The sequence below is a fragment of the Anomaloglossus baeobatrachus genome, chromosome 4, assembly GCF_048569485.1.
Source record: "Anomaloglossus baeobatrachus isolate aAnoBae1 chromosome 4, aAnoBae1.hap1, whole genome shotgun sequence".
Classification (NCBI taxonomy): Eukaryota; Metazoa; Chordata; class Amphibia; order Anura; family Aromobatidae; genus Anomaloglossus; species Anomaloglossus baeobatrachus.
Window position 1 is genome coordinate 309,284,030 of NC_134356.1, and position 13,083 is coordinate 309,297,112.

A 13,083-nucleotide genomic window follows, 5' to 3' on the forward strand; every position below is an offset into this window, starting at 1 on the left:
ATCCTATTGCGCCATCTTGTTCCCTAGATACTCCCCAATAGGCTATACAGTGTGTCCACCACATTACCTTGAGAACGGCGGCAGCTATAGGCATAGAAGTGGTGTCTAGGTATAGTAAAGTAGCCATGTGCTACGCAATGAAACCACCTATAGCGCCACCGGGTGGAAAACAACGGATTTAGAATTTTTATCTCGAAAACGGAATGAGATAGAGAAAAAAAGGGAATTGCAAAGTTATAGGGTAACATCAATTCAATACGAATTGACACCTTGCATACAGAAATGCTGTGATATGAAGCCCATGACCCCCCCCCCCCCCCAAAACATTGAATGCTGGTCACACATATGGTGCTCATTTAACTTTGATGCTCGAAGTGGCCACCGTCAGCTGCAATGCACATCTGGACTCTGGACAGCATACTGTATCTTGCTGCACATTGTGCATTATGGTAGGTGACACGTTTGCACAAGCATATGTGATACGTCGTCGTAGGTCCTGCAATGTTGGTGGAGGGGTCGCATACACCTGCTGCTTGATGTGACCTCATAGAAAGAAGTCCAATGGGGTCAGGTCAGGTGAGCATGGAGGCCCCTCCACGCAGCCACCATACCCAATGACTTGTAGGAAGGTCTCCATGAGGTATCGCTTCATGTCCCCAGCCTTGTGAGTTTTACACATTCTAATCATAGCATTTCTGTATGCAAGGAGTTGATTCGTATTGAATTGATGATTCCCTACAACTTTGTAATTCACTTTTTTTCTCTATCTTGTTCCGTTTTCGAGATAAAAATTCTAACTCCGTTGTTTTCCACCAGGTGGCGCTAAAGGTGGTTTCATTGCGTAGCGCATGGCTACTTTACTATACCTAGACACCACTTCTATGCCTATAGCTGCCGCCGTTCTCAAGTTAATGGCAGTGGACAGGATATTGGTGGACACACTGTATAGTGAACAGTGACTGTAACCGCTTCTGTCATTGCCTCTAAAGACCCAATTACACACAACGACATCGCTAACGAGATGTCGTTGGGGGGCACGGAACTTGTGACGCACATCCGGCCTCGTTAGCGACGTCGTTGCGTGTGAAACGTACGAACGACTGCTAACGATCAAAAATACTCACCTAACCGCTGATCGTTGACGCGTCGTTCATTTTCATAATATAATTGCTTTTGCTGGATGCAGGTTGCTGAGGCACCACACATCGCTACGTGTGACACCCCAGGAACGACGAACAACACCGTACCTGTGTTCTCCTTCAACAAGTTGGGCGTGTCTTTCCTTTGGCTGCTCTCCGCCCCTCCACTTCTATTGGCCACCTGCCGTGTGACGTCGCTGTGACGCCGCACAAACCGCTCCCTTTAGAAAAGATGCAGTTTGCCGGCCACAGCGACGTCGCTAGGCAGGTAAGTATGTGTGACGAGGACTAACGATATTGTGCGCCACGGGCAGCGATTTGCCCATGACGCACCAACGACGGGGGCGGGTGCGATCGGCAGCGACATCACTAGCGATGTCACTGTGTGTAAATGGGCCTTTAGACTAGAAGTGAGCGGCTGCAGGGAGAATAAAAACATTAATTTCTCCCTGTAGCTGTTCTCCAGTAAGGCAGCCAGATATGTAAACATAATTTACCTGCAGATTACCACTATATTTCCAGGTAAATGGTGTTTCTGAAGGTGACAGGTTCTCTTTAGGACTTATTCCCTACAGTGTAAAAATACGGTGGATTTTCCACTGCATATTCATTTTCAAAAAATCTGCCTCATTTAACAGTGCCAACAAAGTGCATGAGGTTTAAAAAAAAAAAAAGAAAACATGTAAATGTAGCAAAATCTATGTAAAGCGAGAGGTGGTGGGAGTTTCCCCCATTGTGGCTTCCCTGCACCTTTTCACAATGATACCGCAGCGGGATATATCGCCAATGCTGGAGGTTGACAGTAAATCCGTTCCATGGGAGGAGAGGAGAGAGGAAAGAGTGTTAAGGGTCTGTTTCAAAGTTAAACATCATGGTCATTGAATAGTTAAAAAAAATATATATATTTGTTGTATACATGCTGCTAAAAGACAGCTTTGTTGCACCGTGTGGTGCCACCTGGTGGTCAAAGTGGGCTCTACGTGCTCATCTGAGCCACAGTCATTTAGTCTGTACATTGCAGTTGGCATCAAGGAAAAACTTATAGGTGATCGTTCCCTTCACTGCCACAACTCCTTACATTTTCACAGTGGACATGTCAGTTCCCAAATCAGAATGTTGCTATGTTGTTTTCTACAGTCTTTGAGCTCCTGGATATCTCCTTGTTTTAAGCTAAAATATGACTCCTCCACCAAACACACTTCTGTTAGTCCTGCCTATCTAGCTATGAAGGCCTCATGAACTTACAGGTATATCACAATGTTTTCTGCTGACCTCCTCTGTTATAACACAATGTAGGACAGACTCATTACAGCGTCATGGCTTCTTAAGAAAACACCAGTAATATTATCCAGGCCACGTGCACACGTTGAGTATTTGGTGAGTTTTTACCTCGGTTTTTGTAGCCAAAACCAGGAGAGAAACAATCAGGCTGCTTTCACACTATGTTTTTTTTAACATGCGTCATGAACGTTTTTTTGCTGTAAAAGCGGATCCTGTTTTTACAAAGAAAAACGCATGCAAACGCAAGTGTTATTTTGCAGGATCCTGTCACTTTAAGTTTATGGGCAGGCATTGGAGTCATGTGATCGGGAGTGAGGGGAACTGAACGTGAGACTGGGAGCCTGCATCTGACAGCTGCGGAGGCTGGTAACCAAGGTAAACATCGGGTAACTTGCTTGGATACCCGATATTTACCTTGGTTACGAGCGTCTGCAGCTGCTAGGAGCCGGACTCCCTGCACACGTAACCAAGGTAAACATCGGGTATCCAAGCCATTTACCTGATGTTTACCTTGGTTACGAGCCTCCGCAGCTCTCAAGCGGGAGAGAGAGAGGAGAGGGAGGGAGAGAGAGGGACTGATCACGCCAGGATGGTTTCTGAGCATGCTCAGTAGAGCAAGCAGGATCCTGTCTATCAGCATGCCAGCGTTCACATACATTTGCATGCAGTATAGTCAGGACCCAGCAATTTGCAGTATTTGGACGCAGCTCAAAAACGCTACAAGTAGCGTTTTTGAAAAAAGTTAAAAAACTGCAACTCGCTGGATCCTCACTATAACGCACGCACACGCATGTGAATGCATGTTGACGCGAGTCCATTGCAAATGCATTAAAATGAAAACGCATTTGCACTGGATCCGTTTTTGCGTTAAACAAATGTTCAGGACGCATGTTAAAAAAACGTAGTGTGAAAGCAGCCTCAGAGGAAAAGTAGAATAGAAACACGTCACCACTTCTGCATTTATTACCACTCCTAGTTTTGGCTACAAATATAACTCACCAGTGTGTATGTGGCCTTACATATCACCCTGAGCTATCCCACCACTTCATAACCAGAAATCATAACTGAGAAAAAACAAAATGTACTGAATATCTAAAACGTAACTTGAACTGAACAGTTATTAAAACTGGGTAACAATATACAAAATACTTTTAATGGCCAACGGATGGACATCTTAGCTAACAAGAGAAAAATGGGGTTGTGAAAACACCTTAGATGCCCTATTAACCTATATCCTATTCTGCTTTAGTCATACGCTTTCAGTTCTTTGCTAGTGCTCCTTCTCCAGCTATTTTTGGCAGTTACATCCATGGCTCCTCAGGGACGTTACTGCATATATGGAGCGACCATTATAATTTGATTGTCCCCAAATAGTGTTAGTTATTTGGGGGGCTGGAATGTTCGCTAACCTTAGACTGCTGAAGTCATAAAGCTATTGTATATTCGTTATATAGGCTTTATTTGGGGTGTTAGTAAATCTTTGATGACTCTTATACAATCGCAATAAAGGTTGAATAAGAGACATCCATTATGTAAGTATTCACAACCCTCTTGAATCTATATAGAAACACTCACACGGTTTAGGCTATTAGACTCCTTAAATTGATTACAAATAATGATTAAGATAGGCCCATGCCACACAGCAGGATAGAAACGTATATAATATGAATAGATTGTGTACTTATAATAATAACCAATGTGTGGGGGCCGACCAGACCATACAGATCATTCGGAAAGACAAAATACCAAAAAAGGGGGAGAGCGAACAAAGATCTATAATAATAACAACCTTTATTAAATATAAAATACATAAAAGAAATCTCACAAGACACCAGCCATAAACTGGAATGAAACGCCTTGTTTCATTCCAGTTTATGGCTAGTGTCTTATGAGATTTTTCATGTATTTTATCTATATATATAATTGCCTTAGTCTGTCTGTCTGTCTGTCTGTCTGTCTGTCTTGCTCCAAAATTGTGTCCTTACGGTGACACAAAGCTGATTGGCCACTGGGCTCGCCATGGCCCCGCCCCCCCACACGGATTGGCCGCTCGCCCAGGCTGCGCCCCCACACGGATTGGCCGGCCGCTCGCCCAGGCTCCACCTCCCCACAGATTGGCCTCTCGCCCCGACACCATGCAGGCATTGGCAACTAGGCCACGCCACGCCCCCCTCACGCAATGCACGCTAGCTCTGGCCCCGCCCCCCCCACGCATTCCCCGAACCGACAAGGTCACGGAGCCACGACTCACAGGTGAGTACTGTACCCCCGGAAGCCCACATCAGCGTACGCCGCAAACCCAGCCGACACATACCCTCGCATTGCTGGGGCTGGCCGGCGTATGCTGGTGTGGGCTCCCGTGCGAGCGGGGGACGGGATACGCTGGTAACCATGCTAGCATAGTTACCAGCGCATCAAGGTCCTGCAGCGGCGGAACATACACACACGCACACACATAACAACACACACACACACATCAGATCACACTCTCACACACACATCACATCGCATCCACACACTCACAACATCCTGGGATATCGCTTGCTTCTCGGCGCCGATACTGTGCTGTGAGCTTCCAGGACCTGCCGGAGGATCACATGGCCAGAAGCATGTGGTATCTCCGGATGTTGTGAGTGTGAGTGCGTATGTGCAATATCGTCATTGTGTGTGTGCGTGAGTGTATGCGATCGTGTGTGTGCGTGTATGCGATCGGGTGTGTGTGAGTGTATGCGATCGGGTGTGTATGCGATCGGGTGTGTGTGAGTGTATGCGATCGGGTGTGTGTGTGTGTGAGTGTATGCGATCGGATCTGTGAGTGTCGGCAGAGGAGCACGGCGTGCTGGAGGAGGCTGGGAGGAGAGAGGCTGATCCTGGGGAAGGCTGGGAGGGGGAGGGGGGAGGCTGAGAGAAGAGAGGCTGATGCTGGGGGAGGCTGAGGCTGGGGTAGGCTAGGCTGATCCTGGGGAAGGCTGGGAGGGGGGAGGATGAGAGAAGAGAGGCTGGGGGAGGCTGAGGCTGGGGTAGGCTGGAAGGAGAGAGGCTGATGCTGGGGACAGAAAAGGCTGATGCTGGGAGGAGAGAGGCTGATCCTGGGGAAGGCTGGGAGGGGGAGGGGGGAGGCTGAGAGAAGAGAGGCTGATGCTGGGGTAGGCTAGGCTGATCCTGGGGAAGGCTGGGAGGGGGAGGCTGGGAGGGGGGAGGCTGAGAGAAGAGAAGCTGGGGGAGGCTGAGGCTGGGGTAGGCTGGAAGGAGAGAGGCTGATCCTGGGGACAGAAAAGGCTGATGCTGGGAGGAGAGAGGCTAATGCTGGGAGGAGAGAGGCTGATGTTGGGAGGAGAGAGGCTGATGCTGCGGGCAGAGAGGCTGATGCTGGTGCAGCATGGGGGATGGACCACGTTTGGGAGTGCGCAGCATGGGGCATGGAGCACATTTGGGAGTGCGCAGCATGGCGGATGGACCACGTTTGGGAGTGCGCAGCATGGGGGATGGAGCACATTTGGGAGTGCGCAGCATGACGGATGAACCACGTTTGGGAGTGCGCAGCATGGCGGATGGAGTACGTTTGGGAGTGCGCAGCATGGCGGATGGACCACGTTTGGGAGTGCGCAGCATGGCTGATGGAGCACGTTTGGGAGTGCGCAGCATAGCGGATGGAGCACGTTTGGGAGTGCGCAGCATGGCGGATGGAGCACATTTGGGAGTGCGCAGCATGGCGGATGGAGCACGTTTGGGAGTGCGCAGCATGGCGGATGGAGCACGTTTGGGAGTGCGCAGCATGGCGGATGGAGCACGTTTGGGAGTGCGCAGCATGGCGGATGGAGCACGTTTGGGAGTGCACAGCATGGCGGATGGCCCATGTTTGGAAGTGCGCAGCATGGCAGATTGAGCACGTTTGGGAGTGCGCAGCATGGGGGATGCAGCACGATGGGGAGTGCGCAGTATGGTGGATGGAGCACGTTTGGGAGTGCGCAGCATGGCGGATGGAGCACGATGGGGGGTGCGCAGCATGGTGGATGGAGCACGTTTGGGAGTGCGCAGCATGGCGGATGGAGCACGTTTGGGAGTGCGCAGCATGGCGGATGGAGCACGTTTGGGAGTGCACAGCATGGCGGATGGCCCATGTTTGGAAGTGCGCAGCATGGCAGATTGAGCACGTTTGGGAGTGCGCAGCATGGGGGATGCAGCACGATGGGGAGTGCGCAGTATGGTGGATGGAGCACGTTTGGGAGTGCGCAGCATGGCGGATGGAGCACGATGGGGGGTGCGCAGCATGGTGGATGGAGCACGTTTGGGAGTGCGCAGCATGGGAGATGGAGCACGATGGGGAATGCGCAGCATAGGGGATGGAGCACGATGGGAGGTGCACACCTCCCCCCAACACACACACACACACACACGCACAACACACCACACACACACACTGGGAACCACAAACACCGCCCTACACAGACATCCACACACACAGACAACGCCGCACACACACAACACTCAACACACAAACACCGCGGCATACATAAATATACGCACATACTGCACAACACACACATTGCACAAAACATACCTCCCCCCAAAACACACCGCACACACACAAACCGCGCAACACACACACAACGCTCCACAAACAACGCAACACACATACAACACCGCTCTCACCCCCCGCCACACCCAGACAACATCCAGAACATGTACAGCCCCTACACAAACACTTGGCAACTACACACAACAACATCTAATATATATAACAAAAATTATACATTAACTACACAATAAATTCTAGAATACCCGATGCTTTAGAATCGGGCCACCTTCTAGTATTTAATAAAGGTTGTTATTATTATAGATCTTTGTTCGGTCTCCCCCCTTTTTGGTATTTTTTCCTTAAACTCATTGTCCACTACTCGGACAACCCCTTGTTTCATACCATATTCTTGCACCTCCTGCATCAGCTCTGTTCCAGCAATATCGACTCCCAGTCTACCGGGGCTCGTGTGTCACTGTTATGCAACGTCAACACTGCAGCCAATCTTCAGCTGCTAATTGGCAGCAGTTCTCACACTTTCTTCAGAAATCCAAGGTTTGTCTGAAGGACATTTGAGTGAAGCAGCTCATTAGTGACCGCTTATTGGCTGCGGTGTTCACATCGTATAACTATGTTACTTGAGCCCTCAGAGACACCTACTTCCAACACCAACGGAATGCCACCGATGCTGGAGAGTATCTATTATTTTTATTTTACACTTGCAAATAAAGAATTTCCAAAGAGATTGTTTGAAAAGTGGACAAGCCCTTCAATTATAGCATAAAGCTAAGTGCATAGATGTAAAACAGGTATCCAGATCAATCATCTATTGATTTCAGGCCACATGATACCATTATGCAAATTAAAGGGAACCTGTCGCCAGGTTTTCTCCTTATGAGCTGCGGCCACCACCATTGAGCCCTTATAGACAGTATTCTGGAATGCTGTATATAAGAGCCTAGGCCATGCTGTATAACATAAAAATCACCTTTATAATACTCAACTAGGGCACAGTTTGGTCCAATGGGCGTTGCTGGGCTCGGTGTAGCGCCTCCTCCATCTTGTGTGATTGCTGTTCTCCTGTCCAGCCCCGTGGTCATTGAGCATCTTGCTTTGTTTACAGTCTCCATTGTGCTCCTGAGCATGCGCACTTTGATCTGCCTGGCTGAGGGCAGATCAATGTACTGTAATGCGCATGCGTGAGTGGTTTTTGACCTTTTCTCTCACCTGCACATTACAGTCTTTTGCTCTGACCTCAGCAGTGAAAATCAAAGTGCGCAGGAGTGCAACGAAGGCCTCTCTGTGAATGATGCAGGACGCCTCATGCTCACAGGGCTGGAAAGAATGATGGCGACTGCACAAGATGGAGGAGTCACCAGACCGAGAGCAGCGACACCCATCGGACTGTACCGCCCTCTATGTGAGTATTATAAAGATGTTTTTATGTTCTTCAGAGCGGCCTGGGCTCTTATATACAGTATTCTATAATGTTGTATATAAGAGCTCACTGGTGGTGGCCGCAGCTCATAAGGGAAAAACCTGCGGTCTCAAGTTTCCAAACAAAATCCCCCATTCCGTTTCCCATTACTGGATTCATTAACTTCCCTGGTGACAAGTTCCCTTTAAAGAAAAACTAGAATCTTCATGGCAATGAGGGTGTTACAAATCACTTAATGTGAGAGGTATGCCCTGGTATTTCTCAGTATTTATTATTCATTGCTAACTTTCTTTTTCTGTTTTTCAGACTGTTTATTAATGAAATGGAAGAAGGACCCCTAGACTTTGACATTCTTTCCTACATAAGCGATCACACTGGCTTTTATGGAACCATTAAAAATTCTCCAGCTGACTTTGTTGTAACCGAAATTGATGTCACTGGTGAACTTGTTACAAAAGTCTATACAAAGGTAACCAAAGAATTACAAACCCAGTGTAGAAATGAGCAAAACTCCAAAAAAGCCAAACTCTGCCCAAATGCTGCCGAGACTAAGATTAAAGACACAGCTGATGAAGCTTCCAGTGGTATATCTGGAGCTGTGGTTGAAACTGTTGACATTGTTTTTGAGGATCAGGAACAAGCCAGTTGTGAAGAAGACCAATATAGCGTGTTTAACACTTTGTTGTCTCTAGATATACAAGAGACCCTTTTTAACATTGCCAGCAAGGTAAGATCTGCCTTCGAATCTAATGTATCCAAAGGTGAGGAGTGTGAACTTTCTTTGGGCCTATTTCCGGACAAAACTGTTCGAGCCAGTCTCCACAGTGCTGTGCGCCAGACCTTCCCATTCCTCCTTACTTTTACCAGAAGCACTGAGGTTCTCATAAAACCAAACCTGGATTACCAAGAGCTTTCCTTGCTGACATCTGTAGAGGAAGCAGACAAATTCTTTACATTTTTAGATGCAAAAGTAGAAAACTCAAGGTTTACATTTCTACCAGATGTGTGTAAAGAACATAGGACATCTGTGCATCATTTCATCAGTAAAAAATTCGGGAAGCTGGTGGAAGCCAAGTCGTTTTCCGAGAAAGGCACTGATGGACTGCAGAAAGTGTGCATAACTGTAAGATTCAGGGAGAGAAAGGGCTCATCTGGAAAGAGACACAGATCAGAGGAAAATGCTGACATATTTACAGGTAGGAGTTACTCCGCTGCTGCCATTTCCATCACGTAGGGCCACGGATCCAATTTTCGCGATGTGGTAAATATGTGTATTGTTTTCATCATTTTCTAATATAAAAATGTTATTTTTTGTTCCAGCTTTTACCCTTGAAAAAGAGAATCTGGAAACTCTTGAAGCTGTGAGTTTCTTGGCCTCTTCTCTCGGTGTCCTCCCCTCAGACTTTAGCTATGCTGGTATTAAAGATAAGAAAGCCGTTACGTACCAGTCGGTGGTTGTGAAGAAAGTTACTCCAGAAAGGTGTAATATTTATCATCTTTTTATATAAGCTTTGCATAGAACAGTCTAATGGATACCTCCAAATATACTCCTTTCAGCAATCCTTACTGTCTAGTCCACGGCAATTTAATCTCAAGATCACATACGACATAGCTAAAGCTCCAGTCACTACACTGTCTGTCTCTTTATCATTTTTTCTGTAGGCTACATGAAGCAGAAGGATTGCTTGAAAAAAAGGGTATGAAGATCTCTAATGTACATCCTACTAACCAGCACATACGTCTTGGTCAGCTAAGTGGAAACCATTTCACCATTATTGTGAGAGATGTACGATGTCATATTTGTGATGAATCGGGAGATCTTAAGGAGAGAGTTGATGAGGCAGTACACAATATCAAGGTATGTTCAGTGCCACGAGTGAACATTTCATGTCTCTCACTTGTAGTAAACCTGGATCAATAGTAAAAAAAAATATCTGGTTCCTATTTAAACTTGCAATTGTAAATGGCGGATCTGGTCTTCCACCTCCGTTTACGTCTACTTGTTGCTATAGAAAAATTGATTATAGTGAATCTATTAAAATATCTACCGTAGTCTATTTAGTCTTTCTCCCCTTGACAAAGCCAGGGCGAAACGCACAAACTTGTCCTGGAGTCAATGAGTCAACATTTTTAGGGTGAATGTTACTTGAAAATATATTTGTATCTTTCCTATATCATATTCATCACACTCCAATTGTTATGCCTCCTTTATGACTTTTTCACTGCTTTTGTCAGCGACTGCACTGCTTTTCATAAGTTAATACCAGGCAGGAGGGCTTATCAATATGCTTTATTGGTCTTCTATACCCTTGTTGTGTGATGTTTTTGAACCCCATATAGAGTTTCGTGAAGATCTCAATATCTGTCAATATGATTTTAACTATATACATTTCTGCAATAAAGTTATTGTTTTTACTACATTGTGTGAACTACATGTGGTTTTGGCCTTTTGTATAGGTTTTCTTGTGTAATTATTTAGGCAATCCATATAGAATGTTATTTATACATGGCTTTTCGTAGGTTGGCATTTCTTAAATTGTGTTATCTCTAGTGATGGGAGAATTGATTTTCAAGATTGCGTATACTGTGACTGCTGGATGGGAGGCTGGCGTGACATCGTGTAGTGGATGACGCCCCCCCCCAGCCCGGCTAATCAAAAACAGAGCAGGAATGTTAAGAGATAAGGATATTCACATGCTGATGGACCGGAGTCCTGCAAATCGATTCTCTCATCTCTAATTATCACATGTACCAAAAAGCTCAGTTTTCTTATTTTAACCTTTAAATAAAAAATGTTTTAACTAGAAATTTGTAGACAACCAAAAAACAACTGTTGTAGTTAATTTGTTATTCACATAGGTCTGGGATCATGTACAGTGGGTATAAAAAGTCTACACACCCCGGTCAAAATGCCAGGTTTTTGTCATGTAAAATAAAAATATCATACCATGAAGAGTAAATTCAGAACTTTTTTTTTACACCTTTAATATCACCAGTAGTCTATAAAAACCCATTGAGAAACAAACAGAATATTTTGAGGGGGCACTAAAAATAACAAAACTAAAATAATGTGGTTGCATAAGTGTGAACACCCTCTGAAGCCATGTGCACACGTTGAGTATTTAGTGAGTTTTTTACCTCCGTATTTTTAGCCGAAACCAGGGGTCGGAAATAAATACAAATACAGAAGTGGTGCCCGTGTTTACATAGTTACTTAGGTTGAAAAAAGACCTAGGTCCATCTAGTTCAACCTTCCTCCACTAATTCTACATTTTGTCACGAAGTCCCTTATATCCAACAATGTTGTGTGTTCTGAGGAAATCATCCAGCCCTTTAGTTACATAGGTTGAAAAAACACCTCTTCTACTTTCTATTGTACTTTTCCTCTGATTGTTCCACTCCTGATTTTGGCTACAAATCCTGAGGTAAAAAATTCACAAAATACGCAATGTGTGCAAATAGCCTTATACTCGGGGATGTGGTTTTTAATTCATAATTAGTCAATCAAATTTAAATTCATGTTAAATAGTATTTAATAATCATTTGAAGTGATTCTGATTAACCCCATATAACGTTTAGCACTTCTAGTAGGGTTTTCCTGACATTTTCTTAGTTGCATTTTACAACAAAAGTTATGGTCCATAAACAGCTTGCAACACAGCAAAGGAATCTCATTGTTGAAAGTTATCAGTCACAAGATGAGCACAAAAGATGGCCTTGAGTTTCATCAAGAAATGGCTAAATTTGACACAGTCAGGACATTATACAGACCTGGATGTCATTCAAAAATTGATATAAAGACAAGAAAAGAATTGGGCTAGGAGGCTGCTAAGAAGCAGTTAAGTAGCAGCAGGAATTACTGACAAGTAATTGTTGTGTACTGCTTGTGGTAACAAACTTTCGTATTATTTATATATCTGGCCTGTGCTGTAGGGTGGCCCTTTCTCTCAAAGAAAAACATCCAAGCCCGACTATATTCTTCCAAAACCTACATCAAGTCTGCCAAAGCAATGTGAGAAAAGGTTCTAACCTGATGAGACCGAGGTTGAGCTTTTTGAGCATAATTCCAAAAGGTATGTTTAGCGTAAAACCAACGCTAAGCAATAACTAAAGGACATCATACCCACAGTGAAGCATGGTGGAGGCAGCTTTAGGCTATGTGCGCACAGTGCGTTTTTCGCGGCATTTTTGCGCGTTTTTCGGGTGCGTTTTTGGCCTCAAAACTGCAGGACTTTGCTTCCCCAGCAAAGTCTATGAGTTTTCATTTTTGCTGTCCGCACACATCTCTTTTTTTTCAGCTGCGTTTTTGTGGTGCCACAAAAACGCAGCATGTCAATTATTCCCGCGTTTTTCACTGCGCTTTTCATCCATTGAGTGCAATGGGATGTTGAAAGACGCAATGAGAAACGCAAATTGCAAATATAGCTGCGTTTTGGTGCGTTTCTAAGACCAAAAACGCAGCTAGAAACGCAGGAGGTGGGTAGTAAAGTGACGTGTACAGGAAGAGGATTCCTTCTGTCAGTAAACACAGAAGCGTGAATCCTCCCGGTACCGTCACCGCCGCGTCCACCTCCCGTCCTGTGCATGTCTGCTGCCGTGCGGCGCCATGTCTGGGCGGGAGATGGAAGCGGCAATCAAAAGTGAACAGTAGAAAAAAAAAAAAGTTATACTCACCTGTCTGCAGACTCCCGGTGCCATGCCCACTC

The 13,083-nt window shown here is 45.6% G+C and overlaps 1 protein-coding gene across 1 annotated transcript in view; it reads left to right on the top strand.

Moving 5' to 3' along the window:
* The window catches only part of PUS7L (pseudouridine synthase 7 like), a 51,615-nt gene that overhangs the window by 15,548 nt on the left and 22,984 nt on the right, over positions 1–13,083 (top strand). The window contains exons 2-4 of the mRNA XM_075344971.1: positions 8,684–9,573; positions 9,698–9,857; positions 10,040–10,235. Of these exons, the coding sequence (XP_075201086.1) occupies positions 8,700–9,573; positions 9,698–9,857; positions 10,040–10,235 (1,230 nt within the window). The 5' untranslated portion in view covers positions 8,684–8,699. The remainder of the gene's footprint in view (positions 1–8,683; positions 9,574–9,697; positions 9,858–10,039; positions 10,236–13,083) is intronic.